At 39.8% G+C, this 22910-nt stretch overlaps 2 protein-coding genes across 8 annotated transcripts in view; one reads left to right on the forward strand and one right to left on the reverse strand.

Moving 5' to 3' along the window:
• LOC134804098 (Krueppel-like factor luna) overlaps nt 1-21446 on the forward strand; it is a 104790-nt gene extending 83344 nt beyond the window's left edge. Inside the window, exons 2-9 of one of the 7 annotated variants that reach the window (XM_063777028.1) lie at nt 4753-4909; nt 8019-8132; nt 11921-12031; nt 13425-13547; nt 14169-14288; nt 20073-20167; nt 20392-20551; nt 20746-21446. In XM_063777028.1, coding sequence (XP_063633098.1) covers nt 4753-4909; nt 8019-8132; nt 11921-12031; nt 13425-13547; nt 14169-14288; nt 20073-20167; nt 20392-20551; nt 20746-20921 — 1056 coding nt within the window. In that variant the 3' untranslated portion in view covers nt 20922-21446. Of the gene's footprint in view, nt 1-4752; nt 4910-8018; nt 8133-11920; nt 12032-13424; nt 13548-14168; nt 14289-20072; nt 20217-20279; nt 20329-20391; nt 20552-20745 lie in introns of all 7 variants that reach the window. The other 6 variants (XM_063777029.1, XM_063777033.1, XM_063777030.1 and 3 more) reach the window with 6 other exon arrangements.
• Nucleotides 1-22910, reverse strand: part of LOC134804073 (probable cytochrome P450 303a1) — a 372282-nt gene that overhangs the window by 146661 nt on the left and 202711 nt on the right. The window lies entirely within an intron of this gene.

Raw genomic sequence — 22910 nt, forward strand, 5'->3', positions numbered from 1 at the left:
TAAATGTAGAATAATTGCATTTTTTAATTACAAATACACTTACTGATAATGTCAACTTATGTTATGAATTAAAGTCAAACCTATTATTTTTATATTTTTCCAAATACTTAATAGCTCGAAGGTGGTAAAATTTTACCAGTCATTGACGTCATTTATGAAACTTAGCGGGGTATCGTAGGAGGACTAGGAGGCAGCAACATCTGAGCAATGGTTTTTACAATAATGCATGCAATTTCAATGCAATAATAATGTTCGTAAGAAATTTCTCAAATGATATCGGGTCTGTCTCTGGATGTCTTGATGAACGCACAGGAAAAAAAGTCCGTAAAAATATTTTTTTATCTATTTGGTTTATTAGTTCATTACGTTGTAAACCGACAAGTAATGACTTTTTAAAACGTTTTGAAACATCTAACATCCCTCTGTTTAATTTATTTACAATAAAAACTATCAGAAAATTTGATAATTTTACTCTTCCCATACTTGGTAATGTCCAACATACTGGACTTAGCAAAAGTGCCGTGTAATCGACAACGGTTAAAACCCTGGACACTGGAAACACTGGACATTATACTTTGTAATACATACAACACATTTTTATGTAAATCATACTGCCACATAAGAAATAGTTAGTATTGTGTTGGTGCGACATAAAATAGTAGAAATTAAATTATACAATAACCAAAAAAATTCCGTACTAAATTATATCCATGTAAGTAGTAAGTATTTTACGTTAAAAATGTGAGAGCTACGTAGGAAGTGGCGCCCGCAATAATTTTCAACTATTTCTTAACGGTCTATAACCTATTACATATTTTAACGCTGCATAATACTGTCTTATAAAAAAATATTCGGCGCGAATTTTAAACTACCGGCGGCGGCGGCGGCGCGCTGACTCTTTATGGCGGCGGCGCGCCGCGGCGGCGCGCACGTCCAATTTTGAGTCACGGCCGTCACGGGGAAGGATGGTTTTTATGTCGGAAATCATCCCTAAAGAGAGTGGAGTTGAGAGAGTTAATGGATTGCCTGTTCACTGATTGAAACTTATGCTCAAATTGAATGATTGCTATTACACTTTATTCAGGCGCTATGCTCACACTAGCTGTTGCTGATCCCACGCAGACGAAGTCGCGGGCAAAAGCTAGTTTAAAATAAGTTGTGGTTACCTATAATTAGATAAGCATCAGTTATGATTGTTATATAGATTTAAGAGCATGTAAGATGTATTATCTGTTGGTAATCCCATGGTATAATAATATACTCCGCCTGGTACTCCATTCCCGTCTTTTCTAGGTCACCTAACTGACACGGGCCTACGTCATCATGCGACAGCGCTATATGATAATATGCGATAGCGCTATATATAGCGGCCATGTTGTTGTGACGTAGGCCCGTGTCACTCTGGGAATGGAAGACCATGTTTTATTAGACTATGGGTAATCCTAAATAAAGAAAAAAAAAATTAATTAACTTTTGTAGGGTAGCCACTGATTTTAAAATATTTCAATTTCATGATTTTGTTTTACTTTTTAATCAAGCTTTACGATACGATTATAACAACTCGATTGTAGATCACTTAGGCCCACTTGCACCATTCCACTAACCCGGGGTTAACCGGTTAAACCAGGCGTTACCATGGTTACCAGTACAATTTGACACTAGGTTAACGGTTTAACTGCTTAATCCCGGGTTAATAGAATGGTGCAAGTGGGCCTTAGATAACTCTATCCTTTTAGCTCAGTTTCTAGAAATGTTCCACCCTGTGTATCTGCTTTTAAATCCATATCCTTTTTTAGGGTTCCGTACCCAAAGGGTAAAAACAGGACCCTATTACTAAGACTCCGCTGTCCGTCTGTCTGTCACCAGGCTGTAACTCGAGAACCGTGACAGCTAGACATTTAAAATTTTCACAGATGATGTATTTCTTTAATACTAAAAATAAAATAAAATAAATATTTCAGTGGGGATACAACAAACGTGATTTTTTTGTCGTTTTTGCGTAATGGTACGGAGCCCTACGTGCGCGAGTTCGACTCGCACTTGGCCGGTTTTTTTTAATCCATATCCATTAAAGCAGCGGTCGGCAACCTTTTAGCAGCCAAGGGCCACATAGCAGTTAAGGAAGTTGACGCGGGCCGCACTTTTGTTAATATGTGTGATTTTATCAGACATTGTTGTTTGACAATATTACATACAAAATAGCCAGGGGGGCTCGCGGGCCGCGAGTGAGAGGCCCGCGGGCCGCTTGTTGCCGACCGCTGCATTCAAGCAAAAGCTACGGCCAATATAGTACAATTCTACGTAAGGCTTGTTTTCTAAACCACTTTTCCCGGCGCACGCGCTTTCCCTCCCACGGGTTTTCCACTCATATTGTTTTCTCGCTCGTAAATATGTGGACACGTACGTGATTATATTACACACTGAGCATAGTAGCTCTAGTCTCTACCCCCTCTGCCACGCATACGGTAATTTTACTCCATTTTCGAGTCGAAAGTGTCTTTGTGTGACGTCCGTGTCTTTGAACGGACCAATCACAGCACGGGACCTCGCTCACCTCGTCCCCCGCACCCCCGTATTTTTGGCAGCATCGGTTTCATGAAATAATTGCTCTAAACTCCGTCTAGAGGATTCCTCGTCTATGTTATATTATTATTGTGATTATACTTACGGGTGAATGGCAAAAATATAGAACTTTAATTAGAGTTATTTTATAATTATTGGCTTGGTTGGTCCATGCCCTGTCAATCCCTAGAATTGTGTCAAATTCTTCTGGCATTTTATGGTCTGGATGCCAGCTCTTTAAGCCAAATCTAAAAAAAAAACAACTAGAGAAAGGGCCAAGCTATGGTGGTGCCATCTATGCAAACCTTTGACAGTTGCCATCCCCATTGATGCCTTTGTGCTACCGAAATATGTTAGTTCAAATTTCAAATATAATTTATATGCATAGGTAGAGTTAGACCAAGAGAAGTGTCGATTTTGATAGTAGCAAGTGTCATTTACACGTCATAATTTCATAGAAGTTTGACGTTTAAAGTAATCGTTGCAGACTTGTCTTGGTCTAACTCTATAAGGCCCACTTGCACCCTTCCACTAACCCGGGTTAACCGGTTAAACCTGGAGTTACCATGGTTACCAGTACAATCTGACACTGGGTTAACGGTTTAACCGCTTATCCCCGGGTTAGTCGGAATCATGAGCTATTTTGATCCTAATAGGAGAAAGAATGTGTCCCAAAATTTCCATACAATTTTCGATCTATCCATTCCGTGACCGCCATACAAAATCTATGAAAAAATGGCAACGGAATGGAAATAAAAACCTTGGGACACTGTTTATATATATATGTATACATATTTATTGCTGTAGTGCTATTGCGTATGTAATATGTTAAAAGCCCGCCTTGCGAAGGTGTAACTCTTGCACTGCGAGATGATAGTTTGCTTTAATAGTTATATATGTACTATATTATGACATTTATGACCACTCATGACCAACCAGCGTCAAAATATGACAGTTTTCATATGGATATATACATTGTTGTCCAGATGTCATACACATTGCTCAAAGATTGCGCTAAAATATTTTTGTAACAAAAATAATGGTAAAAACATTAGGTACCATTGACCGGGGCGACTTTCAAACGCAGGGGCGACTTTAAAATTCTAGTTTTGAAGCCTAATATATATTTATGCGAGATTTTTTACAGTAGGTGAATATGAATATATAGTAATCTAACTAGTTACAGGAACATTTTCAGTAAATAATGAATAATGGTAATTCTATAGCCGTTTTAAATCTATCAAAGTAACCCCAAATTTTCCAAAGTCACCCCGGCCTACGGTACTCCCAGTTGTGCAAACACTGCATATCCTAAAACAAAAACAACATTTTATTCCACTTTACCCGAACTCACCCACCAGAACCTTAATAAAACAATAGTGGTTTTTGAAAGTTCAACGTACGCCTTCAAGGTTTATAGTACCTATAGGGCATACACCTAACGGTACACGCAATACAATACAATAACGACCTTACTGTGTTAACATAAGGTTCCATTCCCATTGACGAGACTGTAGTGGTAACTTTGCGGTTAAGCAAAGTTATTTGTGCGGTTGGAGAGAGCTTTATGTTATGGGGTTAAAGTCGAGAGTAGTTGAGGTCGAGGGTATTTGGTTAGTCACGCTATACGGTGCGGTGTCCTGTGGCCGGGATTTAGTTTTAATCCGTGGTGGCAAAGACATTGTTGGTTAAACAGTTTGAAAAGGATATTGTAGTGCAATTAAATCAACAAATACATAGATTAGTCTAACAACAAGCCGTTGGTTGACCGAGCGTTAACGAAGGTCTCCGTTTCAGCTGGGGCGGAAATGCTTTCGTAGTAATGTCCGGATGTTCTCTGCAGGTTGCAATTCAATAGTTAAGTTTTGTAAGACGGTTCGACAGTCAGATAGAGTTGTTATGTCATTTCGAAACCAGTTCAATGGCATAGCAAATTCTCAAGTTAAAATCGACGTTCTGGCTAGCAAAAAATGCAAAGAATTATGTCATTTTATGTCCAGTAGGTATGTTGGACGCGGTTAAAATAACTCCTCGGGTCCCATTTGTGCAATCGTTTGAGTTGACGCAGAAGCTGGTTTAAGGCCGCGTAAAACTCATGGTGAGGGTACAGATTACAGGTTTTTACGTTGCCTATGCTTGGGACTCGAGAAGTTAACTAACTTATAAAAACCAAACTATTCCACATTTCAGACATGCTACGAAATGGAGAGGTACCTCCGCGAGGAGCCACGCAGCAAACGCCGCTCCGAAGAGGAGTGGGCAAGGTCCCCCGTCTCCCCCCCTTCGCCCCCTCCGCTGTTCGTGGCCGCGGTGAAGAGTGAGCCGCCCAGCGACACAGAGGAGAAAGGTATGTAGGCCTCGCGGATTTAGGCCTTGCAATTTTACTCCCAAGGATGCATTGTGTTGGCAGTATATACAAATATCTAAACACTATTATCAAGACGTTAGAGTGTATGTTCAAATTTTTGATCACCTTGGGCGCTGTTACATATCTAATGGCGACTGTACGTAGGATCTGTATTTGTTTCAGTTCTTAAGGGGATAGTGGACGACCGCTTCCCCATACAAACGTAGTCTCCACTTATCTACAGTAGTCATATTATTTGTAGGATCGCCAAAAGTAGGCGCTTTCATAAGTTTAATTAGTGTGTTTTTATTTACAGATACATACTAAAATGATTGTTCAGTTGACCACATATACCCATCCGTACTTTTAGTACAAAATCGCTATATCATTTTAGTATCTGAGATGTAAAAACACAGCTTACGCCAATTAGGCCTTGCCTTTCCTTTTGTAGGGTTTGGTATATAAGTAGACACTCGTCAGTAGTTCGTCGATATTTTGTGAATTCGCCAAGTTTAGCTTTACAGCTAGTAGCCCTTGCCTTACATTATTTGCTTTGTTTTAGGCCTCGATAAAACAAATAATACAAGTAAAGTACCCATGAATAGGGCCTGAGGCGCGTACTGAGCTCTTGAAGGTCTCCTATTTAACAGTAAGGTGAGCTGAATCTCAAGAGAAACACAGGCCTATTATCTAAACCCGGGTATATAGGTAGGCCATGACATCTTTTTAGACCTCGTCAATTATTATAGTTCGTGCAATAAACTTCAAAGGAAATGAGTAAAATTTAGTGTAGAGTACGAGTACATCGGTATTAGGGACATTGTGACTCATCTTTACACTGACTATAAAATCAAAACTACCAACTCCATTTTTAAATGGTTGCTTGCGTTGATGAGAAGTGACTAAGGGAAAGGCAGCCTCGTAGTATTAATCCCAACAAAAACATAAATGTGAAATGAGAGCCAAGTTCAATATTAAGAATATGTGTCGTTGTTGACTCGCTGACAAAAGAATTGAGATCTATATGGGTGCCAAGTTCTGTGTTGTGTAGAAAATCCTGAAATTATAAAGGATTTGACTTGGCTAGTTTTTACCAACAAACCAAATTTTAGAAAAGTAGCCTATACGTAAAAACTAGCCAAGACAACTCCTTTATAATTTCAGGATTTTCTACACAACACAGAACTTGGCACCCATATAGATCTCAATTCTTTTGTCAGCGAGTCAACAACGACACATATTCTTAATATTGAACTTGGCTCTCATTTCACATTTATGTTTTTGTTGGGATATCATTACTTTTTGTACAGAAATTACTATAGTAGGTATTCATCATAAAAGCAGTTTGCCTAAGCTGAAAAGGAGACCCTAGCTAACGCGCGGTCAATTGTTAAAAAGTTTCAGTTTTCAGATTTTTTTCTTTTTTATACGCCTAATAGTCTAGCTTCATGCCAAATATCAAGTTTCTAAGTGATCTAGAAGTGGGTTAGGTTTTTGGTTTATAAGTATTACCTAATACATTTTTTTACATGTAAATATCAATAATTTCCAGTTTTCAGATTTTTCCCTCTATATAAACCTAATAGTCTACCTTGATGCCAAATATCAAGTTTCTAAGTCATCTAGAAGTGGGTTAGGTTTTTGGTCTATAAGTATTAATTATGTTTTTTCCATCGAATTATCAATAATTTCCAGCTTTCAGATTTTTCCCTATATATACACCTAATAGTCTACTTTGACGCCAAATATCAAGTTTCTAAGTGATCTTGAAGAGGGGTTAGGTTTTTGATCTATAAGTATTAATTTTTTTTCCATCGAAATATCAATAATTTCCAGTTTTCAGATTTTTCCCTCTATATACACCTAATAGTCTACCTTGATGCCAAATATCAAGTTTCTAAGTCATCTAGAAGTGGGTTAGGTTTTTGGTCTATAAGTATTAATTCTTTTTTTTCCATCGAAATATCAATAATTTCCATTTTTCAGATTTTTCCCTCTATATACACCTAATAGTCTACCTTGATGCCAAATATCAAGTTTCTAAGTGATCTAGAAGTGGGTTAGATTTTTGGTCTATAAGTATTAATTATTATTTTTTCCATCTAAATCTCAGTAATTTCCAGTTTTCAGAATTTTCCCTCTATATACACCTAATAGTCTACCTTGATGCCAAATATCAAGTTTCTAAGTCATCTAGAAGTGGGTTAGGTTTTTGGTCTATAAGTATTAATTGTTTTTTTTCCATCGAAATATCAATAATTTCCATTTTTCAGATTTTTTCCTCTATATACACCTAATAGTCTACCTTGATGCCAAATATCCAGTTTCTAAGTGATCTAGAAGTGGGTTAGATTTTTGGTCTATAAGTATTAATTATTATTTTTTCCATCTAATTCTCAATAATTTCCAGTTTTCGGATTTTTCCCTCTATATACACCTAATAGTCTACCTTGATGCCAAATATCAAGTTTCGAAGTGATCTAGAAGTGGGTTAGGTTTTTGGTCTAAAACTATTAATTATTTTTTTTCCCTCGAAATATCAATAATTTCCAGTTTTCAGATTTTTTCCTCTATATACACCCAATATTCTACCTTGGTGCCACATATCAAGTTTCTAAGTGATCTAGAAGTGGGTTAGGTTTTTAGTCTATAAGTATTAATTATTTTTTTTCCATCGAAATATCAATAATTTCCACTTTTCAGATTTTTCCCTCTATATACACCTAATAGTCTACCTTGATGCCAAATTTCAAGTTTCTAGGTCATCTGGAAGTGGGTTAAGTTTATGATCTATATGTCAGTCAGTCACAAAAATGCCGGTTTTTAAACGTTAATTTATCAGTAACTGTTTGAGCTACGTTTATGAAATTTTGTATTTTGGACAAGCTAAGGGGCTTGAATACATGTGCCAAATTTCATTAGTGTAGGTTAAGTAGGTTTCAAGTTGTGAAGGGGTCAAAAGTAGCTCGAAATGGTTCGTGTAATATTACACACGGTTGCTGCGTCGCCAGTTCCTTTTTCTTTGAACTTGGCTGGACACGCTACCGCGTGTCTAGACGTGTCTAGATAAAGGCCTATACTAGGTAACTAAATGTCAATCCGGCTTTAGGTCCGCCACCCCTCGAGGAGATCCGAGGTTGGACTCTGGCCTCCCCGCTGCCACCACTTCTCTTCCCACTTCCCGAGAAATGCGAGCCACTAAGTGACACGGAGGACTCGAAAGGTAACCCTTCATCTGTTTCAGGCCTCGTCAATACGGTCATGGTCAAATATTAGTAGGACTTATTAGAGAAACACAAAAATACATATTTTCTCCAAAGGAATAAGAATCAACCATATTTTATTTCCGCTAAATATGCAGGTAATCAACTTTTCACGTCAGTCCATCATTAAAAAGCGAAAACCTTGTTAGCTTTTACAAACATTAAGTTTCTTGGAAACAGTAATTATATTATTCCTTAATAGCGAAAAATTCATTCATTGAACTGGCAAGGACACAAATAATGTCTAAAGTCTTAACAGTTTTGTTGACGTTTTGTCCACGTTCACACATGTGCAATGCAAACAGGTCAATTTGTATAGAATTCTCCACACAATTTGGCCCGTTTCCGTTGCGCGTCATCGTATTTTGACCTTGACTGTATGCAGATGCTGGGATGTCCACCAAATTTGGCCTGAGACTAAATTGGCTTGCGGGATTGGTAAATACTTCCAACGTTGGTTAGTTAGGGAATTATTATGTTGATCAGCTAAATAACTGTCAGCATTTTACATACCAGCATCATACATGTTACCACAAATTATTTTTGCGGAACGCACTGAAAGGTAACGATTTTTTCATATCTCATGCTCTGAAAGTGGGTCGTTGTTGTTCTAAAAGGTGCGCAGAAAGTGATACGTTTATGCTCTAGCGCAGAAAAGTGGTGTACTCCTCTGCGTCCCCGTCCCATGAACAACTGGGTGGAAACAAAATGGAAAAATAGTGTCTTTATTTCCTCGTCTGGAACAATTGGTAATTCTTTAATTTTAAAAATCCCACGTTGATCCTTATTTTATAAAAAATGATGTAAGTAATTTGTTAAAAACAAATTATTCTTGATTTCTTTCGTTGAATTCTATTTACTCGATTTCATAAAGCGGGAACCAAAAGGAATACACCAAAAATCTTTTTTTTAAACCTTACGCTTGCGTAAATGAGCAAAGGCAGAATCTTATACAGCCACAGTTAAACGTTTGTACGATATTAAATTGGTTTTTAAAGTTATTTAGAACTATATTCATTAAAATAAAATACAAGATAAAAGTTTCTTATATTATTAATTAAATTGTTATTTAATATTAAAAATACTTTTATCATATTATTAAGCCTGACAACAGTTTATTTGACCCTCGCCATTTTGCGGATTTTCAATGGTACTAATTTCTTTTACTGGCAACAAGTACTCTTTGACAACGAACGTTGGATGTCATCGAATGTCACCGATGTAAACAAACGGAAAATATCTACGACTATATTCAATTATAAACGGTTTTATTACAAAAATGCCAAAAAAAATTACCAAAGATGCGAAAAAATTGTAGTGAATGCAATCAAATACTTACAGCTTAAAAAAGACGAAGGATTACATAGCATTCCAATAAACAATGATTTGAAGTTGGTTGTTGACATGACCGGTATTGACATTTTATAGTGCGGTTTTATTGAACTGGTTAGTTGTTTGGTTTAAACTTTAATATTTCATTTAAGGTTTATCTAGATTGACGATAAAAATCCTATAATCGCATTGGAGACTGAACGTTTTATAAACGAGGTTGGTGGTCCTGAAAGCGACACAACATCTGATGAAAGTCAGACTTCGTCAGAGTCAGAAAACGAAAAATATATTAATATTGAATATTTAGAATCCGATATTGACGAATAGGTAAATTGAAAGAACCGAATTCTCTGTAAGCAATGTTTCTGACATTATACGAGTATCAACATGAAGCCAATGCCCATTACCCCGACTATACATGACGTACGCACATTATTGCCATACGTAAGCTGTTTGCAGCGACACTATCTCAGGGTTAAATAAACTGTTGTCAGGCTTTACGTGATCCGGCGCACTATGGTCGCGGTGCGGTCCGGTAGTCTGTTGCGGCTTTTAGAACGAAAAAGTATAAAATTAAAAAAGTACGAGGCAATCCCGCTCATTTTCATACTATAATGAACAAATTATTTTAAAATTGTTGTAGTTAGTTAAAAAATGTGTGTTTTCGTAAATATTGCAATCTAAATGATTTTGGCTAGGGGTGATTAATCTTCACGCATGTAAAGTCTCCGATTGCAAGTAAGTCCTAAGGAAAAAATCATGGCCGTAGGTCTGTTATGTACTTCAATTACTGATTTTGCGAAATTGCCTTGTCTTGTTTGGTTTCCTCGCATTCGATATGAAAAGTAGAGTGTTTAACTCGGGTGAAAGGCACCGTTTCTGTCTCGGACTATTGGCGCTCTCACTGCGTTCGAGCGCCAAACTACCTCGACAGAAATGGGTGCCTTTCAACCCTTGGTTAACAATCTACTATTCTTCAGTGCGCTACGGGTACTATTTGATCGTACATTGCCACACCGTATCGGACCGAAACGCGCTTTGGTAGGCTATACCTAGGGCTACGCAATTCACACGACTTATTGACACGAATAATTAAGTCCATGACGTATATATATTGAGAATTATCTGCTCTAACAGTCTGACCATTAGAATAGCAAATATTTTGTTGATTGAAAAAGTTCTCATCGATTCTTTACTATCCCATCACTATGTATGTCCTGTGTGGAAAGGGAACTGAAATTAAGGGTTTTGTATATTTATTTTATGATTATACAATGATCCGAGGGCGACTGGGGGGCTGATACACAAGGTTGTAGTCCAGGGGTCTCCAAACCCCGGCCCGCGGGCCAAATCCGGCCCGCGACGCGTTCCAATCCGGCCCGCCGACACCCAAATTGAGTGCCCACTGTCCGGTCCGCGGGAGCCAGGCTCAAGGGGTTCAACATTCATTTAGAGTTGAACTGTTCCTAACAGCAGCAACCAGACGCCCTCCCCTGGCGCAAAAATCGACGGTGGCGTCGGTGGCCCACGCGAAAGTTTCTGAGGAGCAATATGGCCCTCAGGTAAAAAAAAAAATATTGTTGTCTGTAAAGTCGGTTTACGGACGATAATTTTGCGTGATAACATCATAAGAAAACATTGATGAAAAATTGCCGTAACGTTACCATGGAGATCTGTCCACAACGTTAAGATGGAGATCTGTTCACAACCTGACACTTTGACACGTGCATGCTACCGGTATTCATCGATTTATAAGACGTTATCACGTCAAAAAGTTTGGAGACCCCTGGTGTAGTCTATTGATCAGAATAATTTTTAATTCAAAATAATATTCCAGGTAGGGCCTATAAAGTCAGAACGTGATATGCAAAATTGTTGGTCGTAACGCAAATCAGGCATGCCACATACGGGACTTATGACTCGTAAAGCACTGGCAGTAAGTTCGGGTTTGGCGCTGACAGCGGCGTCGAGACTGTCTGGATTAAAGGGATCGTCGGATTAGCGAGGCTCAACTGTATTTTAAAATATGTAACCTAGAATACTACTGCTATCACTCAGTAGAATTATAGGTTACATACATTCGATACGATTTTCTTTTTCTCTTATTGTATTTATCTTCAAAGTTATTTATTTGTTATTTTTATTAAACACATTATGAGAATAACGGAGATCTTTAGGAAGGTTGCGTGTTTGGGATATCTCATTGATTATTTTATTTGCATTTTAAAGTTTACGATGGTAATATTTTTTTGTAATGACCTAATGCATAGAGGCCGCAATGCTATCGGTAAATATTTTTTTTATGATAATTTGCATTACTTTTGTATAAAATTCCCCGGTATTCAATTAAAAGTACTACATGACTTCTCATAGAGAAACGTCAGCACTTCTCCTAAATCTTACCTTCTTTTTACAGGCACAATACAACCTGACTGGTCGGTGGCATCACCGTCGCCGACACCACCAGCGCTGTTCACCGTCACTGCCGTCAAGGACGAACCTCCCAGCGATTCGGACGAGCCTAGAGGTAATCGTCGGACTTCGGCCTCGACAGTCTTTCGGCCTTGTAGGGTGCAAACTGACTAATCGCGCAACTAGCGGTGGGCGTGTTAAATAAGTGCAAAGTTTACAAACGTATGCAAGTGGCCTGAGTGCACGCTGCTCAAATCCTGTGGATGTTTGGCCCAAAGCTGCACGCCCCGCTGACCGTGCCTCTGGTCACTCGCCACTGAGGCCACAAATAGTCTTAACCGCAGAGCGAATTTAAGGAGGATTTTACTACTTACTCTCCTCCGTACCAAAGCATATTTGTTTGTTTTTTATGCTTCATAAATTTTCTGATAATTATCCAATCAAGAAAATTAATTTATAGAAAAAAATGTTTTGGAATGAAGGAGGGATCGTAAGGCCTGTATTATGCTTTATTTAGGCCGTATATTGCCGCCAAGCGAATTTTATGCTACGAGTAGATTTTGTAGAGTTCTAGGCCTCATCACACCTAATAAAGAGCATCCGCTATAGGTAGTGCGAGACTGCGTTCCCATTGGTTGGCACCAGTTTTACGTGTTTCTATTGGTGGATTTTTGCTTCCACAAAGCTCCTCGTAAAGCTGTGATGGATGCTCACCATTATTATGGATTTGAGCTAACATAGATGTAGGCTGTAAAGTCCGTAAGCCGCGAATATCCCAACCATTAGAAATAAAATAATAAACATGTAAACGAATCTTTAAGCGTCGATCCAATACCAATTAAAAGACACGGCCATATAGAAAAATATTGTAGGTTGAGTTAGTCTCATTTCACTGTACTTGTATGCCTCATACGCTGATATTTAAGTGAAGAAAAGAAACCCTTGAACGCGCCTAATATCGTAGACGCGTGTTGAACATTGTCGGAATGCACGAAGATTGATATTGGCTGTAGCCGGTCTGTTGACGTCTAGGCGGTCAAGGTTTAATGAAATTTAAAGTATGCATGTCTAGATAGACACTATAGACAGTAAGGGCAAATAGAACAATTTTAGGTACAGCCCTAACCGTAATTGACAATATTGTTATCGTATAGAAATTTGTATGCTCTAATGTAATATTAACTACATATATTGTTTAGAATGTATTACGGTTAAGCCCAATTATATGAAGAAGCCATACGAAAACCTTCTATGTTTCAAATTAACAAATAGATATTTTGAATTCTTATAATATTATTAAAATGCAATGGATATTGCTCATTCCTTTGCCAAAATCGTATAGATCTAAGCTCGTTTACTCTTACCGATCGATAAGCGAAAATCGTTCTGTACGTATAGTACGGACATAACGGCGCTTATCTACGTGACTGTGACAGTCTATCTTCAATCGTGCGGTAAAATGGTGGTATTTTATCACATGGATAACGTCATCCATAACACGCCCGCAGGTTCGATATCCCGGAAAAGCAGTTGGGGCAAAAAAGACTGGACGTTATCTGCGTCGCCGCCGCGGCCCGAGCTGTTCGCCGCGAGCGTCAAGGAGGAGCCCAGTGACTCGGACGAGGCCAAAGGTATGCAGATCAACCTTAGGCCTCGCTGTCCTGTATAGGTTATAGAACACTGTCGTCTTCTCTAGTTCATTTTGGTGGCATCGTACTATCCGCGTCGCCGGCGCGGCCCATGCTGTTATTCATAGCCGTAGGCCTGGTTATAATACCTGTAAGACCTAGTCGTAGGTCTCGCTAGTTAATTTAGGTTATGTGATTGCAGTACTACAGGGATTGTTTAGGCCTAGTTAATGGACAATAGCAGTAACCTATCTAAGGCCGTATAGATTTTATTTTATTTCACGTTCGATGTTAAAATCTCGGATGCAATAACTGTCTACCTACTTACTACCCCAGAATCCAGACAGGCAATACTTTTACCCTTGTAGCGAGTGTCGTCTCTTGTTTAGAGGCCTGCAATCCGATATTCATGATTCAATTTAGCGAATTTTACCTGGCCTAGCTATGATAGGCGAAGTCAGTAGAACTCATAGGTCGTCTTGGGGCATCATCCTAGTAAGACTATCAATTCTTAAAAATGTGGACACACCTTCATTAAATTCTTTTTAGGCTTTGATTCTCGGCCTCTCAAGTCTCTCGGCCTCGTATATCACCATACGATAAGTGTCTGATATTCGGCGACAGGTTCAATCCGGAAAACCGGATGGGCAGACTGGACGATATCGCCGTCGCCGACTCGGCCCGCTCTGTTCACGGCGCCCGCTGCAAAGGACGAGCCAATCAGCGACTCGGATGAAGCTAGAGGTCAGTTAGAGGCTAGGTGTGTGAGCGAGACAACGACGTGTAATAGCGATGTCCCGCTCGCGCTCTGGAGCGGTGTGCTGGATCCTACGTGAAGACCGCGTTAGGCCTAGTTGGTTCGTAACTGTACGTCCAGAGGAATCTTGTTTTGCGATTCGATAAGCAATAGATCTTCACTGTTTTCTATGTGTTATTTGATGTCTTACATTTTATGACTACTAGTTTTTATTTACTTTTTTTCTGTTTGTTTTAATAGTTTTGTTTCTCCTTTGAGCTTATTAGTTTTTGTGCAAAAGTGATATTTAAATAAATGATGTCCAATTGGTTCTATTCAAGGAATCTCGCTAACGTATAATGGACTTATAAGTCTAGTCTAGTCTTTATAGCCTATACATAATATGTATAGTCGATAAAGACGGGATAAAGCAGCTCACGCTAGACCGGGCTTGGGCCGGGCCAGAGCTTCCGGCGCTTCGTTTTCTATGGAAAACGCCACGTGCCGATCAGCCGTCATGGAAAAAGACATGTCGGACGCCTCGGCCCGGGCACAGCCCGGTCTGGCGCTTACGACGTTTTGGTCGCGTGGTACAGGTTGCGATTGCGGCAGTGTCATTGGTTGGTGTGGCTTCTCTATAGTAATAATACCTATCTCAATGTTTTAATCCCGCCGATAACTGCGTCAATTGTCCAGCCTGTTTGATGTTTTCTATGTGGTGAATAGAATCAGGCGTTACTTTGCGGAAATCCATACTAATTAAAACCAAAATATTACTTTGCTAATCCGCGAAAAGATAACGTGCTAGTCAATCAGTGCTAACCCGTTATACTTACTTGCGTATTTTAACATGCAATTAATATTCCCACCCTCCCACCGCAAAAATAAATACGCAAATAAATATAACAAACCACCACCAAAAGAATAAACCTCGACACGTGTTTCGCCTCTCTACGAGGCATCCTCAGGAGTTGTTGACGGTCTGACGCCCGGCAACGGAATGACCTGTCTAGAATGGTCGGCCATATTTATACCTTGACCACTCCCCCTACCGTGCCGGATCCCGGGATCCCGGTATTGAATATGAATCGCTTAAAAAAATATAGTTTTATTAAAAAAGGGATTTAAAAAGGGTTACTGTAACACCAGATATGTCCTAAAAGCTTTTAGAACAATAAACAATCAATGTCGCCATCTGCATTAATTTTATTTCACACTCCAGGTTGGCAATAATTTTATCCAACTTGTTAACTTCACCAGTCACATTTTTAGTCCAACAACCCACCAGCCAACTTTTTTTCTAATTTCCGCCTAAATTAGTTAGCCATACTACAGTTCCTTGTTCCTTGCTCTTTTCTTTAAAATTTTTGATAAAATTTTAACTAACTATATTAATCTCACTGTCAGGATTCATCCACCACCAACCACCTAATATTTATCTGACGTTCAGGCATCGATCTTATTTCAATAATAAAATAAGGGCTAGATGCAATTTAGATGCGTCTGACGTGTAGTAAGCTTCTTAATACAGCCGAATATGACCATTTCAATGGATATAAATGGTTTATACTGCAAATTTTCCTTGTTTTTGAAAATACCGGGATCCCGGTATTGAAAAATACGTTTAAAAAGACGGGATCCCGGTATTTCGGGATCCCGGGATCCCGGTATTGGAAGCCCTAGTGGACGCTCGAGTTGAGCGTGCAGCGGGGCGGGGCGTGCGGCGTGCATGTTAAACAAATGCAAACGTATATTAGCGGCCTCAGTGCACGCTGCTCACATCACGTGTGAGCCCGACGCCACGCTGCACGCCCCGCCGAACGCTCCGCATCGAGCGTCCACTCAGGCCTTACACTTACGCACAATGAACCTGAAAAACTTTTCAAGGCTTTCTCGGGTCAATGTCCGAACCCTTGGTTTATAATAAGCCAGTTGTTTGTAACTTGAGTCTTGTAGGTTTCACTTTGTAATTACTTCGAACATGAAAGAAAAATAATATCTGGGAGACAGAGCTTCGCTCGGAAAACATATAAAAACTCAAAAACGCGCGTTTTCCCAGTTACAAGACCTAGCTAGATCGATTTTTCGACCCCAAAAACCCCTATATAGCAAATTTCATCGAAATCGTTAAAGCCGTTTCCAAGATCCCCGAAACAAGAATTGCTCGTTGAAAGGTAATAAATAATATACCCTTAATTGTAAGCATGCATTATGTAAAGTTTACCTTCGTATCCATAATAATACTATACTATAAATCTTGGAGCTATCACTATATCAAAGACATATGTAACTCCGTATAAGATGAATAAAGTCTAAGGAAAAAACGTGCCTCGGATGTCAAGAAAAAGTCATTCTCGGACAGATGGCGCATACTTCTTTGGCCTATCCTCGGCTAGATGGCGGTGACGACACCGTTTCATATTTAACAATTTTAACACATAGGTATCAGTGAATGAACATGGGTCAAAATGATATAAAAATAATAAAATCATTTACCCAAATATATTAATTTTTTGATAGTTTTATACGTTTTCATTTTGAGTTTTAGTCGTGTGTCGATAGATGGCAGTAAATTTACTGTGACTACAAAATTTACTATGACAGGACCCCTCTATACTATCTATTCTCTTTGACTATATGGACTATACCTACTTAAAGGAAAATATCGATAGTTAAGTTTATATATATAGAAACTTAGGGCCATTGCACTATCCCACTAACCCGAGGTTAAGCGGTTAAAACGTTAACCCATTGTCAAATTGTACTGGTAACCATGGTAACTCCAGGTTTAACCGGTTATCCCCGATGGGATGCTACAAGTGGCGCTTAGTAGCTTAAAAATCGCCCGTCATACCACGAACTCTTATTAAACGACTCGAATTCGTCCCCACGTTGTGATCGATCAGTGTGATAATAGGTAATATTGAGATACCTAATTACCTATTCATTATCAAGTACCTATTAATTATGCACTGAAATTTGAATTGCAATAAGGTAATACAATTTACGGCGATAATTATACTATACAGCTCATGTTTTAGTAATATTTAAGGATGACTCAGGCTAGACCGAGCCGTGTCCGGGCCGGGGCGTCCGACATGTCATTTTCTGTGACAGCTGAACGGTGATCACGTGGTGCTTTCCATAGGAAACGAAGTGCCGGAAACACTGGCCCGGCCCCGACCCGGTCTAACGTGAGTCATCCTTTATGAATCCGGCCAAAAATCGTAGTATCGGACCAAGCTATATAACCCTGCACGGCATTTGTAATGACAAAGTGTGGTCATGTCACCATTAATGTCAAGTTACTGTGAAAATGTGTTTGCGTTTAATTTATGATTATGAAATGAAATGAAACATTATCTGGGAACCGAACTTTGCCCGGAAAATATAAAAACTCGAAAATGCGCGTTTTCCCAGAGATAAGACCTAGCTAGATCGATTCTCCGCCCCCGAAAACCCCCATATAGCAAATTTCATCGAAATCGTTAGAGCCGTTTCCGAGATCCCCGAAATATATACTATTTATTTGTTTTACAAGGGGGCAAAGTTGTTGTTTAACCGCTCTAATATTGATACTCGAGCAAGCGAAATATTTCAAAATTGAACCACAAGCGTAGCGAGTGGTTCGAAAAATGGAATCTTGAGCGTTGCGAGGGTTTCAAAGCACGAGGGTTAAACAAAATTTGCCCCCGAGTGAAACACAACATGTTTCACCACACCAGCCCGAAGCAAATACAAATTAAATATAAAATATCAAATAAAATCAAACCAAATCAAATCCAAATGAATGTTATTAAATATTTATCATCCAAAATCATCATTTAAAAGTCAATTCTACCAGCAAACAAGAAAACAACTCAAAATTTGCATTTGATTACTTAGCCTCACATTTGAATAAAATGCAACTTTGCTATCAGTTTTTGAAGTGCAAAGTAAGCCTTTCCGAGCTGGTGTGGTGAAAATAAATAAACATATAAATAAACAAGAATTGCTCGCTTAAAGGTATGTATTAGATATATTTATAGTTTCGTTCGTTCGATTATAAATCTTAATTATATCCTTAGCGCCACTTGCACCATCCCACTAACCCGGGGTTAACCGGTTAAACCTGGAGTTAGTATGGTTACCAGTACAATTTGACACTGGGTTAGCGGTTTAACCGGAGCTTTGTTTGTCAGACGATATATCCTGTAATTCTATGAGAGAACGAAATGTTTATACACAAACTAGCGACCCGCCCCGGCTTCGCACGGGTTACTCAAAACCTTAACAAATCATACATCTAAACCTTCCTCAAGACTCACTGCCGTATTCGAACTTCAAGATATTCACAAGAGACGACACGTACTTGATCCATTCTAGATACTTTATAGTTTAGATATCAACTAGTTCTCTTTTGCAGCGCAATTCGGGCAACCAATGTCACTTTTACGTTAGATAGAGTAAGATATATATTAGATGTGAATTGGATCTCTAAGTCATATCCTGTGGAAATCGTTCAACAGTATCTCCAGAATCCCGCAAATGTCAAATTTGACAGGTTAGATCTTAAACATATCGTTATCGTATCTTGGTGATGTCTAAAAGATATCTAATAGATGTCTATTTCAAAAACCGAATCAGGCCCTCACTCTATTGATAGGTGAAAACCGCATGAAAATCCGCTCAGTGCTTTTTGAGTTTATCGTGAACATACAAACACACAAACAGACAGATGCGGCAGGGACTTTGTATACTCGTAAGGTGTAGTGATAGTGATAAAAAAACCGGACAAGTGCGAGTCGGACTCGCCCACCGCGGGTTCCGTACTTTTTATTATTTGTTGTTATAGCGGCAACAGAAATACTGTGAAAATTTCAACTGGCATGACACGAGAGTTCATGAGATACAGCCTGGTGATAGACAGACGGACAGTGGAGTCTTAATCGAATCGAATTTAATTTCGTGTAGCTACCGCTGGCGCTAGTTATGCGCGCCTAATGCCGCGCCACGATGTGACCCGACCGGATGGTACAAGTTCGATCGGTTAATCCGTGTACTTAATTCATCTCTTTTTTGTATTAGCTGTGTAAAATGTGTGTAATCAATTGTTCGGTTTATTTTATGTTTCTTTACTTATTTTTTTGTCTGTTACCTTCCGTGATTATTTCTCACTTGATGGTCTAATCGGAAGATCAGCGCTGGAAGTCGCCAGCAACATGCTGAGATGGGACCATTTCGTGACACTTTATTTTTCACTATGTTTTTTCAATGTATGTCTGTTGTCTGTGTGTTTACGAATAAAAAACTATTCTATTCTATTCTATTCTATTCTTAGTAATAGGGTCCCGTTTTTACCCTTGGGGTACGGAACCCTAATACATGACGATTTTCTCGGACAAAGCATTAAGTATTTAACGTAAACGTACTGGTGCTCGACGCGGTCCCAGTACATGTCATCTTGAAACGTAAGTCATTGTCAATAGAGGTGACTGCAAGGTGTCATCTATTGGGCATTAGCATGTCGAGCACTAGTACGTTTACCTTAATGTGTGTATATTTTTGGTTGCATGCATCGATGTTGTTGTTTATAACTGTTATTGTAGGTTTGGCGTAAAAAAAGTACAATGGAGACGACGTCCCCTGACCGCTTTTCCATATGACCGTAGCCACCATTTTCCTCTTTAGTATACCCACATTACCCACAACACAAGCCTTATTGAGCTTACTGTGGGGATGAGTCCCATATTTTTTTATTGATTTTTAAACCTGGTCCCTTACCGTACTCATGTTTAACCCCCATTTTCCAGAGCCGAGCCCGCCCCGCCGACACGCGCCCCGCCACCACTCGCACGCCGACCCGCGCCGCCGCGTCCACCGATGCGAGTTCCCCGCCTGCGACAAGGTGTACACCAAGAGCTCGCATCTGAAGGCTCACAAACGGACACACACAGGTACAGTAGCACAATTATGGATACTGGCTCATAGTAGCCGATCCGTTCCCTGTCTGCGACAAGGTGTACACCAAGAGCTCGCATCTGAAGGCCCACAAACGGACACACACAGGTACAGTAGCCCAATTATGGACACTGGCTCATAGTTGCCGATCCGTTCCCTGTCTGCGACAAGGTGTACACCAGGAGCTCGCATCTGAAGGCCCACAAACGGACACACACAAGTACAGTAGCCCAATTATGGACACTGGCTCATAGTAGCCGATCCGTTCCCTGCCTGCGACAAGATGTACACCAGAGCTCGCATCTGAAGGCCCACAAACGGACACACACAGGTACAGTAGCCCAATTATGGATACTGGCTCATAGTTGCCGATCCCTACCGTAGCGTGCACTGTGTGTATTCCCCGCCTGCGACATGATTGTATCCCATCACATTCCATGCCATCTATTTCAGTTTAAAATATATTATTTTAAGGAAAATTACTTATTATAATAAATATTTAACCAAGAACCGTACTGATTCCAGGTGAAAAACCCTACAAGTGTTCATGGGACGGCTGCGAATGGCGTTTCGCGCGCTCGGACGAGCTCACCCGGCACTATCGCAAGCACACGGGCGCCAAGCCTTTCCGCTGCCGCCACTGCGAGCGCTGCTTCAGCCGCTCCGACCACCTCGCGCTGCACGCCAAGCGACACGCGTAGCCCGTCAACAACAAGCCAATCAGGACGCAGGACACGTAGGTAGCTCCTCTCCGATTGGCCGAGCGGGCAAGCCGAGCCGAGCGCTTGTGATTGATTGAGGAATTGATCGCGGGCCGAACCAAAGATTGCTACGCTGTTATAGTCACTCAGATTATGCTTTAAATTTTTTTCGTTTTTGTAATCTCTTCCGGCTTGGTTGCCGTTTAGCTTATGCCGCCAAGCGGTGAGTGCCATCGTTGGGCGGGGGTGCGAGGCTTTATTTTGTCAACTACCAAAATAAGGATTTGTTTCGTCAGTTTGTATAAGGGCGTCCGCTGGCGCGGGTGCACGGAGCGGGTGAGCGGGTTAACGAAAATTTATGGGCAACGCTAGATGGCGCGGACGCGTGCGACGGATGATACGTACACTAGACAGCTAGCGGACGCCCTAAAGCCTACTTCACACGGAGCAGAGGATGACTAGTTGTCAACTGCGATGCGACAAAACGCGTTGGCGCGCGTATTTAAATGACTCTCACACGACGCAAATTTAAAATTAGTTTTCGACAACATGTCATCTTTGGGTTGCCCAGTGTGTGGCAGGCCTTAAATGGACATTTCAATCAAGTAACAAAAGTATTGTAAAATCATAGAAAATAATTAAAGTCAAGTAAATCCAACGAGCCGAAAATTAAGGCGTGTATGGTGATTTTAATATAAAAATATGGCAGTGTTTAAATAAAGATGTTGGTACGAAATAATGTTTGACCTCTTTGAGACTGATCATACATTTTTTATGCCTTTTGAATTTTCTATCAAATAAATAAATACATAACGCTTCTTCCATATAAATTTACGCTTTATATCATATTATTGAAACTAACATCTTTATTTTAAAATACTGTAAACCAATTTCTTTAACTCGTAGATAATTTCCAAATAATAAAAAAGTAAAGCATTCGCACATATTCCCCGCCCGTATGTTTTCACTACGTGACATATTATTTATTGGTAAAGCTACCTTCGCAAGCCAAAATGTATGTATGAAAGTAATCATACATTTTGGCTGGGAGTTAGATTGGGTAAGTACCCACCGAGGCCCGTCACTTTAGTTAGGCTTAGGGGGCGAATCTGCATGGAAGAGAGAGATAGCTGTCGTGGCAGATAGATATAGATGTCCGCCATTGCGTCAGGCCGAAGGTACTATAGTGTATTAAGAAGAGTAAGTTAATCTTCAAATCATTGCGAGATGATTTTTATAACCATGAGGTTTTCACACCAACACGGTGCAATGTAAAGGGGTCGGTACGTGTAATAATATAAAAAAACAACGGGTTGCACTACGGGAGTGCCGGCAGAAGTGAAAACTCAATGACATTGTAACAGTTTTCCGATCAGGTCACGTGTCCGTCTTACGAATTTTCAATCTGTCGGTTACGTTACCTGTCGCGAGTTTAAACATTTTTTCCCCATCACAAAAAGTGCACAGCGCCGCTAAAGAAGTTTTCACTTCAACAAAATGGACACCTTGATTTCTTGCTACAGAGTATCCGTTCTGCTGGAACATACCATTTTCCAATGGGGTCATCAACTGTCAAAGGTTTGTACAGATGACGCCAGCATAGGTTTTACCTGTCTCTAGTTTGGTTCCATGAGATTCAGGCCATAAAATTAGTACTGGCAGGTAAAATCTATGCTGGCACCATCTGCAAAAACTTCGACGGGCTAACCCCTTTTCGAATCCTATTCCGTCAACTGATCATTACTTTAGCTAATATACAGTAATAGTCTAATATACACTCGATTTGAATACTTTTTAGGCGAAAAAAACAAGAAATATTTTGGATTTTCTCTAAATTAGTTTTGGATTTTAGCGACCTTCGGCTTGTATAAGAGCTATCCATGAATGTAAACACGTAGATTCGCCCTAGTTATACGTCTCGTTACCTGATGTATTTAATCGGTACAGTCACTCGTCCGAAAATGAACCTTATGCTTCATACTAAAAGTC

The sequence above is a fragment of the Cydia splendana genome, chromosome Z (assembly GCF_910591565.1).
Source record: "Cydia splendana chromosome Z, ilCydSple1.2, whole genome shotgun sequence".
NCBI classification, from domain to species: Eukaryota; Metazoa; Arthropoda; class Insecta; order Lepidoptera; family Tortricidae; genus Cydia; species Cydia splendana.